Source organism: Scylla paramamosain, chromosome 19, assembly GCF_035594125.1.
Source record: "Scylla paramamosain isolate STU-SP2022 chromosome 19, ASM3559412v1, whole genome shotgun sequence".
Classification (NCBI taxonomy): Eukaryota; Metazoa; Arthropoda; class Malacostraca; order Decapoda; family Portunidae; genus Scylla; species Scylla paramamosain.
Genome location: NC_087169.1, coordinates 21213642 through 21230030, shown reverse-complemented (window position 1 = coordinate 21230030; position 16389 = coordinate 21213642). Strand labels below are relative to the sequence as shown.

The following is a 16389-nucleotide window of genomic DNA, read 5'->3' as shown; positions in this document are numbered from 1 at the left end:
TCATCCCTTTTTATATCAGTATGTTAGGGAACCGAGGGGATCTTACCTCCCCGATTCACACGGCGGCCCCGGCCGCCTCACTGTCAGAAGTATCGGCCAAAATCATTATAGTTAACAAGTCATATGGGTTCGGTGTCCAGGAGCCTCACTGGTTCCTTCAGCTCTTACACAACTTTATACACAGATGTCAACGGCATCCCCTAGGTGCCTCGTGCCGCTTCTGCAAGCTGCCCCAGTCCATACATATGCATTTTATGTACATCAATAGCAGCTTTCGGCCATCTCTGCAATAAGTAGTTCCGGAAGTGTCTTGATACCCATTTCTTTGAAAGTTCAAGTCATAGGAGGATGTAAAAACAGAATCAAGGTTTAACGGTATGCCGCCATCTTTATTAGGACTACATTTTCTCTCATCTTTTTCTCAAGTATTCACAAAACGTTCACCTGCAGTCACGGACCACACTGGCTCTACGACTCCCACAACGTGTCTTTTTCAGTTTTACTTATTGCAGGATAGTTTTTTTTATTATTTTTTTTTTTTTTTATGTAATCTTATCCACACTTTTTTTTGGGGGGGTCTTTTGTTAGAATTTTTTTTTTCGGGTTTTTCACTTATTTTATCTTTGTCGATTTCACTTCCTATTGCCATGGAGAATTTGCAAACATTCCGGCAATAGCGTTGTGTTATTGTATTATTTTTCTAAATTTAAGATACAATTTGCCTACTAATTAAAGGGAATTTTTGAACCACGTGTGACGTGAACAATTAAAAGAGAGAGAGAGAGAGAGAGAGAGAGAGAGAGAGAGAGAGAGAGAGAGAGAGAGAGAGAGAGAGAGAGAGAGAGAGAGAGAGAGAGAGTTCCTTAGTTGAAGGTGGCGTTACGCAGATAGTGTTTGAAATGTGGAAGAAGGGGGAACAACAGCAGAAGAGTATAAGAAAATGAAAAAAAAAAAAAAAAGACCAAAAGGAACACACCAGAAAGTGCCAATACAAAGAATATACTCCCAAGTCCAGACCAGCAACTGAAGTGATCTGAACCACGGATTGCGCGACAGCTGTATGTCCAGGTTCATTGTCACCCTGCACTTTTTATCTGCTGGCTCGTATTTTCCCTCGTACTTCTTCCCGGATCCTCACATTTAAGTTTTCAACATGGATATAAGTTATAGGTGTGTATATTCCAGCCTCATACGGTTCCAGGAGGTGCAGAAGTGGCGGGACAAGTAAGGGCCTTGGCGTCTGGCGAGCGTCTTGGCCTCGGTGAAGGCAAGGGAATATTCTGTGAATTAAGATATTACTTATCAAAAATAACTGCAAACTTCAAGAAGTTAACCCTAATTCGCCATAATTTGACAGAGAGACAGCTGCATGCCTGTTTGTAGGAAAATTAAACTTATGGGTCAGCTTGTGAACCGAGGTGAGATTTGAAAATGTTCTGTAATAGTGCGTTTACAAATGATTTTCTGTGTATTTTTAGTAGTGTCCCTCACTTGTATATAACATTGGTGCATGTTCCTGCTATACTTTCCAGATGCAGACAAATTTATATTAATCTAACTTCAAACGGATATAATTGTGTATTATCCTAATGTATTTTAAGGGTTTTATGAATTTTGAATAGCTTACTCCAATCATGGCACTATATTTCATTGATTTCCAAACCTTACAGCTTAGCCATTAAGAAAAAAAAAAAAAAGGTGAAGCGAGACTAGGCTGTTAGTATGTTAATACCAGCGTGCGCGGTAGGGTTACGACTGGGTTTTGTGGTTTTGCTTGTTTAGTGTGACCTCTATCAATTGAACTCACAAAGACAAGCTAGCACACAAGATAGCCCAGATAATTGCTGTGTAGGAAGCAGCCAACGAAACTAAAGAAATGTCACTGGTTGATCAAAGAAAATCGAGTGTGGCAGAGGCGGTGGTAAGCAATGACCACTCAGCCGGACACTCACAGCCCTGCACCAACACACGCTTACTGGCTGGTGTTTTGTATTATACCGTGTGTTTGATAAGAACTGATGCTGACGGAGTAATGGGAGATGTTGGCAATATAATCTGACTTTTGTGATCTGGAAAATATAAAAGTGTGATATTGGAGACTGCAGATTGGTGAGAGCAGCTGTGTTAGGCAAGGACACCATTAAATATCTACACTTGCTCCATCAACATTCCGTAAAATAGTAGAAAAATATAAGCTCATTTTAATCTTAGATCTGTAATGATTGCACCGCGCCATAAGCGTCGTGGCTGATGACTTGCGAAAACCAACTCGACATAAAAAAAAAAAAAGAAAAAAAACGAAATCTAGAAATACCGACCTTGGTAAGAAAAGTTTTTACTTACTGAATAAAACTCAGTGAAACTTTCCTATCACGTTTCTTGGAACAAATTACTCGTTTTCGTTACTCCCGCTGAACAATCTTTCTGGGTACAGTCGCGTAAATGAGGAATAATAATTTGATTAATTCCCCCCCCCAAAAAAAAAAAGAAAAAAAAAATAGAAAACGAAGAAAAGAAAGAAAGGAATTGGTTTGATGGTTGATATCATTTTCCATACCTGAGATATGTCAAGTGTTTCTATCTGCAATCTGTCGGTTTTTTCTCTCTTCTCTGATGCGTGGAAGACGGTTCGCTGGCTCGGACGTCCACGAACTCCCATAGCACCTGCGTCAGCATGAGGAAGGCACTCATGGCGTACATTTTGGAGGCGTAGCTCCCGGTCAACACTCGCGACAAATCTGCAGAAGACAAGATATGCGTGGAAGGTAAGTGTTTGGACAGGGCGTTGGCAGGGACCGAATTGAGGGTTAAACGAAAGGAAATTAATGGAATGCAATGCGAAAAGGAGAGTAGTATGTGCGGGGAAAAGGCAGTGCTCACCCACACAAGTATACGCACCTGCTACCTCGCCGACCAGCAGTGTTGCGAACCCCGTAGTCACGCTGATGAGACTGAGCGCCTCCGCTTGCCACTGCAATCCCACCGCCTCCAGGACCACTAGGGATATCAATACCCTGGTGACACCACTGCATCCCCCACACAGGGACAGCCACACTATCCGCCAGAACGGCCGCTCACACCAGAACCACACTGGGGGGACAGTGCTCAGTCACTTTCATGTGGGAGGTGATGTTTTTGTAAAGACAAAGACGGTGATGTGATGGGCACTCACCAGAGATGGTGACGGCGGACAGGGTGGAGCACAGCTTCATCAAAGGGGTGGGTCGGCAGAGATGGCAGAGCAGCAGACCGATGACCACTCTGGTGATGAAGTTGGCCACGCCGGGAATGCTGAAGTATGGCACCATCTCGCGTGAATTGTGGCCGGTACTGAGCAGGGCCAGCGGGATCGTAAACCAGAAGACAGACATCGTGGCGCTAATGACGGCAATCACGAGGCACAGTAACACCACTTCTCGCCGTCGCACCATCGCCAAGTGGTCAACAGGCAACAGAGCACCGCGGCCTCTGCCTGAAGGCATGAGTGAGGCCGCAATGCAGATCTGCAGCATGAGGACACTGATCACTAGCAGCATTGTCCTGGGGCTGTAGCGGCTCTGCATGAAAGCAATCATTGGAGGTCCCATGATCTGGTTGAGGGAAGTTCCCGCTGCCGTCACGCCAATGGCTAACGGCCGTTTCCGCTCAAAGCATCGACTCACTGCCACTTGCACCACCAGGAACACCAACTCCCGCAGCGAACCTGGGGAGAGAAGTTCAGTTTCGCGGCATTATCTGTCCGCCATCCCCCCCCCTCCCTCAATACACACACACACACACACACACACACACACACAGACCTGCAACGATGGCGGTGGCAGCAAGTGGCCCAGGCATTGAGAAGGCGAGGGCAGCCAGAGTGAAGGCAGTGCTGTAGACAAAGCCGAGTAGCAGCAGCAGGCGGCGACATCCCCAGCGGTGCAGTAGTGGCGTCGCGGAAAGGCATATCAAATTCGCGACAGCCAACGATACATTCCCTAAGGCCGTTACCAACCATGGAGGCAATCCGAGCTCCAGCAGCCGCGGCAAGAACAACATCCCGAAGCAGTTATTACCAACTGGCGACAGCATCTGCAAAACAGACCGCTGAGAGCTGATGTCACTACGGAATGCGGCTCCAATCTGTTCTCTTCCGTGGCCGCCTGACACTAATGCCTGACCCGTCATAATGCAACATTATACGCGTATGGTTATCGTTAATAGTAATGAATGCAATATTGCTCAGAGTGACAGTAAAACAAAAAAGATTGGTGTATGTTGGTACGATATAACACTTTAATTCAAATTCGTGATTCTCTAATTCCTTCATAGTTATCCCCCTCTCTCTCACGCAGTAAACACTCCAACATCAGAACGTGCAGACCCCAACTGTGTACATGCAGACCAGCTACGATAACAGCGGCAACGAAACGAGCACAACACTTGGCTTGCAGGGAATAACTCACATTTATAACGAAGCCAGCCAAAACTACCGGCCAGTTATTGCCTTCCCACGACAACGCCTCATAATACTCTTCGTCTTCCTCTTCGTCGTCTTCTTGGTCATCTTCCTTATGCTCCAGCTCCTTTTCTTGCTTCCAACTTTGTATTGCATTCGCGTCCTCGTGAAGAAGTAAGGCAGCCTCCAAGTCTTTGTCCATAAGGAAGAGTGTGTGTATTGGGAATGGATGGAAGAGATGAGTGGTGGCGTCTGTGCACGTATTCTGAAACGCTTTGCTGTCTCACCACGACTATTTTCAAAGACCACAGAGATGAATAGCCTGGTTGTCAAGGGTGTTTCTTCTTGTTGTTAGTCTGTCACTAGAACCGTAAAAAGACACCTTTAAAAACTCGTGTCACTTCAACAAGAGCCTTTTGAAAGTAGTCTGGGTGCGGCGTAGAAGTGTTTCAGAATGCGAGCAAAGAAGAAACAGAAGGAGGAGACACCGGCGAGCGTGTTACCTGTTTCACTCCTCGGCATCACCTTACGAATACTAATAACATTTTTGCAGATGAGTGAGGATGTGGGAATGGGAAGAGAGGCGGGCGGGGAGTGGGGGGGAGGGGCATGCAAGTGTTCTCACATTATTCCTCTCCCTCCCTCGCCCTCAAGAAACACACTGTTAAGTATACATTAGAAAGATGAAGGTTAAATGAAATGCGAGTTTAGATCAATGGATGAAAGTTATATTTCTTCCTTTGTAATTTACGTAATAACTGAGAAAGGGAAAGCACACACACACACACACAAGTAAAATGTATCGATATTCCTTTAAGAGAGAGAGAGAGAGAGAGAGAGAGAGAGAGAGAGAGAGAGAGAGAGAGAGAGAGAGAGAGAGAGAGAACAATGATCAAAGTAATGACAACAGTAATAAAAGAGGAAGTAACAAGGCCAATCTGAAAGCATAACAGTCGTACGGTATGTAATTGTGGTGACTGCCCCCGCCGCCCCCTCCCGCCGCCTCCCTCCACTTACCACAGATTCAAGGCTCGAGCAGTTGAACCGATCACCCACGCTAGATATATTTATTTGTATATAATTATTGGCAAGTGTCCAGAGTTCCGGTGCTAAGTTGAGAGAGAGAGAGAGAGAGAGAGAGAGAGAGAGAGAGAGAGAGAGAGAGAGAGAGAGAGAGAGAGAGAGCATTCTACTTTTTTTTTATTTGTCTAGCAAATCATGCCGAAATATTAATAATTACGCAGGAATTCAGGAATTATTTTATTGGTTCATTTCTTTGCGTGGTGGTGTTTAGAAGCGGGTGCCCTGCAGTGGTTTGGTTCACTTATTTTATTCATTTTTTTTTTTTATGATGTAATGTAAATTATATGAGTGCTCAAGTGTTTTCATAAATGGTTATACTCTTAGATCATTTTACATTTTCAGAGAGAGAGAGAGAGAGAGAGAGAGAGAGAGAGAGAGAGAGAGAGAGAGAGAGAGCTATGAAAAAGCCAAGAATACTTTGTGCGGTCCTTGAAAGTAGGCCTAATGAGATAAGTGTCAAAATACAGCTAGGTCCTCCACATTAGTATCATTGCCTACAATAATTAGTTCTTTGTATCAATTATTCCATCACATTTTTCCTCTTTGCGTCACATATGAATCACACGTGCAGGGATTTCATTCAACACGCGTCACCACAAAATATGTAATCTTATCTCAACTTCACCTTTCCAAGCGTCACTCACTTTAGACCAAGCTAGCTAATGATGTCTTGGTAGTTTACGAGGCGGATGTCACGTGAGGGCGAGCTGGAGTGGGTGGAGGGATTGGGGGGGTTGCCTCTGATAACCGAACTTGTGTTATCTTATCACAGCGACAACGATTTTTGCTCTCCCCCTCTCTCCCTTCTCTTCCTCTTCGCTCAGTCCACCTGTGTTGTTTGTGCTGGGGGCTTTGTTGGGGGTTAGGTCTTAGTGGCGTATTGAAACTAAAGCAGTAGTAGTAGCTGGTATTACTGGTACTACTGCTGCTATTACTACAACTGCATCATGGTTAGCAGTATTCAACTGAAACTGGTAAGATTTATATGCTTTCTATAAGTTGTATTTTACTGTACTAGCTGTGTTTAATAAGGATTTTCTTGACACTTTTTTTTTCTTTCTTTTCTCACTTTGTGTACACGTTCTTTTGTTTTTTTTGTTTTCTTTTGAGTTATTTAGTGTCATCAGGGCTTAGTCTCCTTTGTCTTCCTTGTTTAATTATTTGCTTTATCTTTTCCTCTTTTAATGCTATCATATATTTTTATCGTCTCTTCCTCCTTCCTCATTACATCCACTTACTTCCGTCATCCCTTTTTTTTCCCCCTCTTCCATCATCTGTTATGCCTTTTGTGTTTATTTTCCTTCACCTTTTACTTAACTTCAATTTTTCCTAATTCACACAAATCTTCCTCCTTTTTTTCTTATACATGCCACACCTTTCATGTTATCTCTCCTTCAATATTTACACACTACCTCCATCTTTCCCTATTCACACAAATCCCTCTCTTTCTTCATTGCATCAAATCCACAACGCCGTTAAATCTAACCTCATACCTGCCCCTCCTTTCTACAGGTGAGGGCGGCAAAAGGTGGGGACTTGGAGGGGGTACAGACGGCATTGGAACGTGGGGGGCAGGCTGATGGAGGCGGGGGTACAGGGAGACAGGCCCTACATGAGGCGAGTGAGGCAGGACACTTGGAGGTGGTGAAGCTTCTCCTGGACCATAAGGCGCAAGTCAATAGCAGAAGCAAAAGACATGGAGATGAAGGTAAGGCCCATTCTGAAACACTTACGCAGCACCACCACTATTTTGAAGGGGCTGTTTGAAGTGGCACAGTTTTTCAAGGATTTTTTTTTTTTATGGTTCCTGTAATAGATTAACAAGTTTTCTACTATTAACAGGAGAAACACTCTTGAGAATTCGGCTAATCATCTCCATGGCCTTTTGAAAATAGTCGTGATGAGAGAACAAAGAGTTTCTGAATACGGGTGTTTGTGGCCAGTGGACAGTGTTTCGATGTGTCAGTGTGGCGTAGTGTGTGCCGCACCTACCGCCCATAGTTTACAGAAACGCTCTGCTCTCTCAACCTGGCTATTTTCAAAGGCCACAAAGATGATTATCTGCGTTCTCAAGAGTGTTTCTCCTGCTAGTAATGTAGAAATCATGTTAATCTGTCACCAGAACCATACAAAAATCCTTAAAAGCGTGTCACTTCAACCAGACCCTCGGAAAGTTGGTGGTGCGGTGTAGAAGAGTTTTTGGTTCTAAGTAGGATTATTGCAGTTGAAGATGAGTGTAGGTTGCTACTGATTGAATGAGTTACTTCATCTATCAGCACAGAGTCAGCAGAAGAAGACTGATGCTGACAGATGAGACAGGAGATACTTTTTAATATATTGCATTCTTTTCTCACCAGGTGGCACTGCCTTGCACCTGGCGACTGAGGCGGGTGAAGTGGATATCATGAAGGAGTTACTGAAGGCTGGAGCAGACCCCGAGATCCGCGACGAGAAGGGTGAGATACAGAGTGAAACAGCAAACAGGGTGGATGTGTGATTCATGAACAATGTGTACAGTTGTCCCAAACATTAATATCACAGAGTCCAATGAACTTTTCTGTAAATCAAATAGAATGAACCAATTAACTACTTTATATTGAGAAAATTCCAGTCAAAGTTTGAGGTTATGGTAAGTGGGATGATGGTTGCCAGATTCACTTTTTGTCACTTTTATCTTAGAATATGACTTTACGTATTAAGCTGGAGAATTGTAGTTATGACCAGTACTAGAGTAACACGCCACACTTGTCTCCACCACTTAGCATCTTAAACCATAGGGAAATTCTTTGATCTGCTAGGAATCTAATCGAATTATATAAGGAGACTATGAACTAAGAATCTATCAGCTTTAGTGAAGAGACTGTAAACTAAGGATCTTATCAGGTTTTATGAAGAGACCGGGAACTAAGAATATATCAGGTGTTATGAAGAGTTTGTCAGCAGACCAGAGGACGTTAAATTCAGAATAGAGACCAAAGATAGGAGTGGTGTGTGCAGGTTACTTGACTAGTGACGATGAATAAAGAACCAATCTCGTAAAAACCCATGTCTTCGCAATAGAAGAGTGAATAAACAGGATCAAGCAGGGAGTCACAAGTATGTGAATGGGTAATAGGACTCCGGCACTCTACTTTGAATGGGTAACAGTAGGACCTCTCATTGCAGGCAGGACCCCAGCTCTTTGGGCGGCGTATGGGGGGCAGCAGGAGGCTTTACAAGTACTGGAAGGGCAGAATAATGAACTACTATTCGCCTATGACTATGACCATTCTACTGCCCTGCATCTTGCTGCTGCCCATGGAGACCTTAAAGTGGTCAAGTGGCTGGTGAGTGTTGCCTCCTAATGGGGCTGATGTGGTGTTGGTGTGGTGAGGCTTTAGGGGAAGGAGTCTACTAATGTGGTCTTGTATTGGTGTGAGGGTGTTGGGCCAAGGCATCAGGGAGAGAAGTCTACTGTTGTATTGGTGAGGGAACGAGGCATTAAGGAGAGCAGTCTACTGGTGCCATTGCAAAACCTGATCCCATTATCATTACTGGACCAGATGTAGTAGTTATTTTACATCCTAGATTATGACTTTACAGTACTGTAGCATTAGCACTGGTGATTGACATGATGTAGGCATTACTTAGGCTGGTTCTGACCTACGCCAAAAATTGGTTTACGATGTGGCATAGGGATGGAACTCTGTTGTAACTTGAGGACCCCCTGTACACCAGAACACAACCTAACATATCCTCTCCTTGTTTCCTTTGAGGTGAATCACGGTCTGGACTGTGGGGCACGGGACCACCGCAACAAGACCCCCAAGGATGTAGCTAAGGAGAGGAAGTGGCAGGATGTTCACCTGTTCCTCAAGCAGCACCAGTCACCCTCCAAACGGTCTCGGCCAATCAGTGTGAGTGGCAGCTTAGGGTGTTCAAGTCCTGGGAAGGTGGGAGAGGCTGTCTGGCAAAAGGTTCTCCTCTCAACAAGTGAAAGGATGAAAGAGTGAGGATACAACTCAACTCTTGCATTAATAAGGTGATAGAAAGTGTATTTGGTTCATAAAAAGGTGGGAAAAAACAGTCATGCAAGTGGTTCCTTAGTTAGCTAGTGAAGGAATGAAAGAGTTTGGATGCTGCTCAACTCTTGCATTACTAAGGTGAACAAAATTAGAATAAGAAGTGGAAGATATTCAAGTCATAGGAAGGTGGGAAAGAGTCATTTAAACGTTCCCTTTTGTTATTTTCTGGAAAACAACTGTGTGACCTTTTTATTCATGTTCTTTTCTGTAGAGTATTTAGTCCCTTTACAATTGTTGAAGATTGTATGTGTGTGTGTTTGTTTTGTGACTGTAGCTTCTCTTCTTCCCTGCAGCCGTGGCGAGGCTCAATGGGCTACCTGTCCACTCGGAGCAAGACAAGTCACACCTCGGAGGATGAAGTGAGCTCCAAGGTGAGGTGAACACACACATACGCTAGCAGAGTGTTTCTTTCTTTAGCTTTGTACACCTTCCCTTTTTAACGGCATCCACTGACTTCCTTAGTAAAGCATATGGAATAAAAACATTAGAAGGTCCATATCGTATACTCTAACATTGAAATATTATTGAATGTTTTTTATTTGCTTTTGCTAAACTTATATTCCAGCCTACTCTTCAGCACCTTATCTCAAGTATTTTGTAAAGTGTTGTATATCTGAAGTCATTTGGGGTTTTCAGGGAACCAGTTAAGATTTTAGTGATAGTTTGACAGGCTTTAATGGCAGTTTTCGTGACTTCAGCGATAGTTTAGAAGATTTCTGCAACCATAACTCAAGTAGGCCAAAAATTGTCCTTATAAAAGAACATGTTTTGAAAATATGACCCATATTTAAATATATTTCTCACAGTGTAAATATTTCATTGCTATATTTGATAAATTTTAAGGTACTGGCCACCCCTTCTGAGTCAGTCTGCAGTGCTCTGTCCATGTTTTCTTCAAACTTTATTTCATCATTACCCAGTTCCAGGATGTTACTCTGTTGCTGACCATGACCACAGCTGCCTAATCCAGTATGTAATGTCATGTTCTACGGAAAGGAACAAAAAATCTGGCCACTACTGACCTGTACTGTTAAGAACCCATCCCCTACTTGTATCCTATTTGCCTTCCATAGGAGGCTGCATCCTCCCTCCAGGACTCTGCCACAGCCTCCCCAAAGACTGCCACAGAGACGTCCTCACTGGAGCCTTCCTCCTTGCCCCCGGTGAGGGTGGAGGAGTGGGGCAGGCATGCAGAGGCTAGGTATACATCACTGGATCTCAGTGACCTGGGTGTGCAGCGCCTGGAGGAGGAGCCACGGGGGGCACTTGCAGCAGAGGTGAGGCCGCTTGTTTTGTTCCATAGAGCTTGTTTTTCAGTGGTTGTGGTAGTGTTGGTGCTGGTGGTGGTGGTGGAGATAATAATGGTGATGGTGATAATGTTGATAGTAGTATAATAGTTATAGTATAAATAAGTGGCTGTAGTACTTATAATCTATCTGTCAATCTATATACTAAGCCTGCTATCCTTTGCAGGGTACATGCCCCAGACAAATAATAATAATAATAATAACAATAATAATAATAATAATAATAATATAAATGATAATAATAATGATAATAATCATAATGACAACAACAACCACCACCATCCCACCACCACACTCACCCATCCTTCCCATCCTTCCTCCTCCAGCAGAACAGAGGGCGGAGAGATGACCCAGAGAGAGAGGCAGACAAAGACACAATAGCTTCCCTCAGATCACAGCTGGAGGCTCTGCAGGGGGAGGTAGCACGTTTCAGAGAGAGGGACAAAACAACGCAGGTAGGAATCAGGCTAAGGGAAAGCACTGGTTGGGTTGGGATAGAGGACCTGAAACAATTTTGGTCACACCACTACATTCAAAAGGGTCTAGTTGAAGTGATATGGGTTTTAAAGTTGTTTTTATGGTTTTAGTAACAGAATAACGAGATTTCTATGTTATTAATGGGAAAAACACTATTGAGAACCCAGCTGATCATCTCTGTGGCCTTTGAAAATAGTTGTGTTGAGGGAGTAGTGTTTCTGAACAACCAGAATGTGTAGGGAAGGTAAGATGTTTCACTGTAATGTTGTTCTTTCAGGAGGAGCTGAGGCAGAAGGATGAGGAGGGAGAGGCGCTGAAGTTAGCAGAGGCAGAGATGAAGGCGAAGGTTTCTCAGTTGACGAGGCGGCTGGAGGAGAGACAGAGAGAGGTAAGGATGAGCACAGAAAGATGTAGAAACCCCAGGAAAAAACAAAAGAGCAGAGTTATGGTAGAGAAAGGTCAAAAAAACAGAATAACAAGATTTACAAAGAAAGCTGACACAAAAAAGAATGTAAAAAAGTATACGTGCAATTTTGAAGCACACATATACACAGATACATTACTTGACTGAAATCATGTGTCTTTTTTCTTACTTGGTCGCAGGAGAATGAGAGGAACAGAGCAGAGGTGGTGCCCCCAGGGTCTCCAGTTACCGAGGTGAGATGTGGAGAAGGAAACCAAACTTCTGTCCTACTTTAACAATCAAATCCACCTTAACGTAATCTGACTTAATGTATACATCTACCACTTCCTCCCCACCAGGCCAAGATCAAAGAGCTGCAGAGACAGAACAAGTATAATCAGAAGATCATAGAGGACATGAATGATGAGATTGATGAACTGTACAAACAAGTGAAGGTGCTGGAGGTGACTGCTGCAGTTGCACAGGTAAGTCATCAGTTCGTCAGGTACTAGACAGGTGCAGTTGCTTCCACTTCCACGTTTGTTGTTACAATTCCCTCCACTTCCATGTTTATCACTCTGTTGCCAGTGTGTTAACTGCCTGCTGTGAACCCTCTGCTTCGACTTGTATCCCAAACAAATCTTGCCAGTCCCTCCATCACCCTTCCACTACTCGTACTGGCTGGGATGTGTCTGGAATACAAGTCAAATCAGGTGAGATGGCTTACAGCAGGCAGTCCACTGCCTGTCTGTCTGTTTCTTGTTTCCTCAGTGAGTATATTTTTAACCTCCACAGGCCAAACTCAAGGGAAAGGAGTCCCTACTGGAGGAGATGGTGGAGGAGGCCAGACAGACAGAAGAGAAGCTGAAGGGGGAGGCTGCAAGACTCTCCAAAAGACTGGAGGAGGAGAGGAAGAAGGTTACAGAGGCTCAGGTGTGGTTATATAACAGTACTAGTAGAAGTAATAGTAGTAGCAGTAGTAGAAGTAGTAGTAGCAGCAGTAGTACTAGGTGTTGTAGTGATGGTGTTCTCCCAGCTACTATTTCCAGTACTCCAGCTTTCCATGCTGCTTGTATAATCAATGTCATGACTGCCATTGCTGCTCTTATTGCATCTCAAGCACATAGCAGGACCTGTTGTGCTTTAAATTGATCAGCCAAAAAAATCAGGAAGTTTATTTATTTTTTTCAGCAAGACTCCCATTCACTGCAGCAACTTCAGGGGGAGGAGGCTGCCCTCAGGAGAACTATTGGTTCTCTGCAAGAGCAGTTGAGACTGCAGGAAACAGACAATAGGCAGCAAGGAGCAGCCCTCAGAAAACAACTGCTGGAGGAGGAGGCAAGCCACCGGCAGGCTGTTGATGCTCTCAGGAAGCAGCTGAAGGCAGAGGAAGACAGTAACAGAGCAGTGATTGCTTCCCTGCGCCAGCAGCTGCAGGATTCCACTGAGGTGCAGGAGCAGGACTCCCACTTGAGGCAGTACATTGCTTCCCTGAGGCAGCAGCTGCAGGAGGAAGAGACTGCCAACAGAAAGAACGTGGCAGCACTGCGGCAACAACTTCAGGAACAGGAGGTCAACAAGAGAGAGACAGTGGCCTCCCTCAGGCAGCAGCTGCAGGACCAGGAGGACAGCAGCAAGCGGTCTATTGCCTCCCTCAAACAGCAGCTGCAGGAGGAGGAAGACATTAACAGGCAGACCATCACTTCCCTCAGGCAGCAGCTGCAGGAGGCCACAACTCAGCAGGAGCAAGGCACTTACAACAGACAACAGATCACAGCACTGAGGCAGCAGCTGCTGGAGGAAGGAGCTGCCCACAAGAAGACCATAGCAAGCCTTAGACAACAGCTGCAGGACCAGGAAGACAACCATGTGCAAGCCATCACCACCCTCAAGCAGCAGCTGCAGGAGGCCACAAACAGGCTACAGCAGGATGCCCTCCACAGACAGCAGATCTCATCACTCAAGCAGCAGCTGCAGGAGCAGGAGGAGACCAACAAGCAGACCGTTGCTGTGTTGAAGCAGCAGATGCAGCGGGAGGAGCACAGCAACAGGCAGACGGTGGCTGAGCTGAGGCAGGAGCTGAGCCGCATGTCGCTGCGCCACACGGAGGGGGAGCAGAAGTCCATCACACTGCAGGTAACAACACCATTGCTTTTTGTCACCTGTTGACACACTTGGCACTGTACTGAAGTAAATCTTCCACACCAGGAGACATGTTGCTCTTGAATACAGGTATCTCTTTATCTGTTTACATACTATCAGCACTAAAGTTTACGTAGGACAAGACAAATAGAAAATCACTTTGTATTGAAGTAAATCCTCCTCATAGATACAAGGAGACATGTTGGTCTAGAATAAGAGTATCTTTTTATCTATGCATTTGTTTTTTTTTTTAATGTAAGAGTAATACAGGCCAAGGGAAAAAAAAATAGAGAAAAAAGAGGCCCACTGAGATGCCAGTCCTTAAAGAGAAGGCCTACAGGATTACCCAAAGTTGGAGGATAAGTGTCTTGAAACCTCCCTCTTGAAAGAGTTCAAGTCATAGGAAGGGGGAAATGCAGAAGCAGCAGGAACTTCCAGAATTTACATAATAAACCACGTGTGGGAGAACAAGATGGAAATAGAACAAGGCTCTTTAGTGTAGTTCTGTCATGCCTTGTTCACTGTGATATGAAACAATTAACAGGACCAGAAGTAATGCTTACAATCTTCATAAGCATCTACAAGAAAATAGGGGAATTAAAAACAATAGATCTTGCAATTTCTACCCAGTGTAAAGATTGGGGATGGCTGTAGAATAAGTAAAGATGTCTCAGAGTGACTAGAAATTAAGGAAAGATGTACCAAAGAGCAATCCAAGAGTTAAGGCAAGTACTACAATTGTGTCATAATGTCTGTCACTGTGTGGGCAGCGTGACCATGAGGACCTGCTGCGGGAGGCAGAGCACCAGCAGGAGCGCAGCAGGAAGACAATTGAGGAACTGAACGCCTCCGTAGCTCACCTGACTGCCAGACTCCGGGAGCAGGAGGAGGCGCTCACCTGCTGCAAGGTAAGGCTGTAGTGATCACTTGAGTGGCCACCAGAGGGACAGGATGCCGTGATAAATCAACAACAGTAGTAAATTCTAGTCAGTAACTCCAGTGCATCTGTCACCAGGAACAGCTGCAGGATAAGGACAAGGTGCTGTGGGAGAAGGAGGAGGAGGCGAGGCTGAAGGAGAGCACTTTGAAGGAGGAGGCGGAGAGGACTTCCCGACGCCTGGAGGAGGAGCGCCAGAAAGTTGGGGCTGCCCAGGTACGAATTGATGGACTTTGTTAGTACTTAGAATGCTGCTGCTGCTATTCTACTACTACTACTACTACTACTACTACTACTACTACTACTACTACTACTGCTACTGCTGCTGCTGCTGCTGCTGCTACTATAACTCTTTCAGCTTAAGGTTCCAATAACATACACAAAACAAAAAGTCTCCTACTACTACACTCACTACTGCTACTATTCTCTCCATCTCTTTCTGCCTCACTTAGTCCCTGTAATACACAAAACAACAAAAACTCTGCCACTGGTACTCTCTGCATTGTCCTCTCTTTCTCTTTTGGTCTGCAACACACAAACCAAGCACCATGCAACCAAGACTTCCCTCCCTTCAGGCACGTGAATTTGAGACGTCCCGAAAGCTGCATGAACACGTCAGGGATCTGGAGAGGATCATAGACTCACTCAACGACGAGGTATCAGAAAAGACCAGCAAGATTGGGGAGTATGAGCAGATGGTGGCCTCATATCAGGTAAGTGAAGGGAGGTGTTGGCTGTGTTATGTGTGAAGGGGAAGGTAAAGATGGGAGTGGTGGTAATTTAATTGATATTTGAAGGGACTGTGCTCTCTTTTTGGTTCCTGTGATGAAAGGAAGGAGATAGGAGCTGGGAACTAGGGGTTAATTTAGGTTAAGTTTGGTTAGGAGGAAGGAGGCTGGAGTTACACAGAATGAGAAAGGAGTTGAGATTTGAGTTAAGGGAAAGGAAATCAGAATTCTGAGGAGTGTGAATGGAGTTGAGGTTGGAGAGAGGAGAAAAGTGGTTGGGATTACACAGAAAAAGAATGGAGATGAAGTCATATTTAGGACAGAATTATGAGACAGCCAGGAGTTTAGTCAAAAGATGTTAAAAAGACCAGTGTAACCATTCAAGATTCACCACCTCTGCTCTTTTGCTTACAGGTGCAGTTGCGCCATAAGGAGCGTCAGCTGGAGCAGCGGGAGGCGGCAGGGCAGCAGAGCGTGACCACCCTACAGCAGAAGGTGGATGCCCTGGCTCAGATGCTGGAGGAGGAGCAGCAGAAGACGGCACAAGGACAGGTCAGTCCAAAATTGTGATTGAGATGTGGTATTCTCACTTCTACCACAGCCATTGCTGACTTGATCATCACCATCAGATAGACAGATAGATCAGTAAATAGATATGAAGAAAAATATGCTCTCATCACAGGTATTCTCTTTTCTACTATAATCATCACTGCTATCACCATCACCACCACTGTCATCCTCATCATCTCACCTCACCTTTGCCTCACCCACACAGCAACACCTATAGGAGGCCCATTTGTGTATTTTCAG

At 44.7% G+C, this 16389-nt stretch overlaps 2 protein-coding genes across 5 annotated transcripts in view; one reads left to right on the top strand and one right to left on the bottom strand.

The window, feature by feature from the left end:
• Positions 1-1142: 1142 nt before the first annotated feature.
• LOC135109891 (monocarboxylate transporter 4-like) lies at positions 1143-5236 on the bottom strand. 2 transcript variants are annotated; one of them, XM_064021722.1, is made up of 6 exons: positions 4446-5236; positions 3801-4071; positions 3173-3703; positions 2899-3090; positions 2558-2738; positions 1143-1280 (listed from the first exon to the last, which is right to left on the bottom strand). In XM_064021722.1, the coding sequence occupies exons 1-5, from the start codon at positions 4638-4640 to the stop codon at positions 2578-2580; spliced, it is 1350 nt and encodes a 449-aa protein (XP_063877792.1). In that variant the 5' UTR covers positions 4641-5236; the 3' UTR covers positions 1143-1280; positions 2558-2577. The 2 variants fall into 2 exon arrangements, with proteins under 2 accessions (XP_063877792.1, XP_063877791.1); XM_064021721.1 differs by having other exon boundaries at positions 2558-3090.
• Positions 5237-6341: 1105 nt separating this feature from the next.
• LOC135109888 (trichohyalin-like) overlaps positions 6342-16389 on the top strand; it is a 23653-nt gene continuing 13605 nt past the window's right edge. For 2 of the 3 annotated variants that reach the window (XM_064021712.1, XM_064021711.1), the window contains exons 1-17: positions 6342-6495; positions 7034-7229; positions 7879-7977; positions 8687-8847; positions 9277-9417; positions 9879-9956; positions 10659-10862; positions 11219-11347; positions 11647-11757; positions 11973-12026; positions 12132-12257; positions 12568-12705; positions 12964-13908; positions 14685-14822; positions 14930-15067; positions 15427-15564; positions 15994-16131. In XM_064021712.1, coding sequence (XP_063877782.1) covers positions 6469-6495; positions 7034-7229; positions 7879-7977; positions 8687-8847; positions 9277-9417; positions 9879-9956; positions 10659-10862; positions 11219-11347; positions 11647-11757; positions 11973-12026; positions 12132-12257; positions 12568-12705; positions 12964-13908; positions 14685-14822; positions 14930-15067; positions 15427-15564; positions 15994-16131 — 2961 coding nt within the window. In that variant the 5' untranslated portion in view covers positions 6342-6468. The remainder of the gene's footprint in view (positions 6496-7033; positions 7230-7878; positions 7978-8686; positions 8848-9276; positions 9418-9878; positions 9957-10658; positions 10863-11218; positions 11348-11646; positions 11758-11972; positions 12027-12131; positions 12258-12567; positions 12706-12963; positions 13909-14684; positions 14823-14929; positions 15068-15426; positions 15565-15993; positions 16132-16389) is intronic. The other variant, XM_064021714.1, reaches the window with a different exon arrangement.

What these genes read in the sequence shown, in the direction of transcription:
- LOC135109891 (XM_064021721.1), bottom strand. Translation starts at nt 4,640, where the DNA reads ATGGACAAAGACTTGGAGGCTGCCTTACTTCTTCACGAGGACGCGAAT. An exon ending in TGCCACCGCCATCGTTGCAG is followed by an intron (nt 3,704 to 3,800) that starts GTCTGTGTGTGT and finishes TTCTCTCCCCAG; the next exon opens with GTTCGCTGCGGGAGTTGGTG. An exon ending in GTCCGCCGTCACCATCTCTG is followed by an intron (nt 3,091 to 3,172) that starts GTGAGTGCCCAT and finishes CTGTCCCCCCAG; the next exon opens with TGTGGTTCTGGTGTGAGCGG.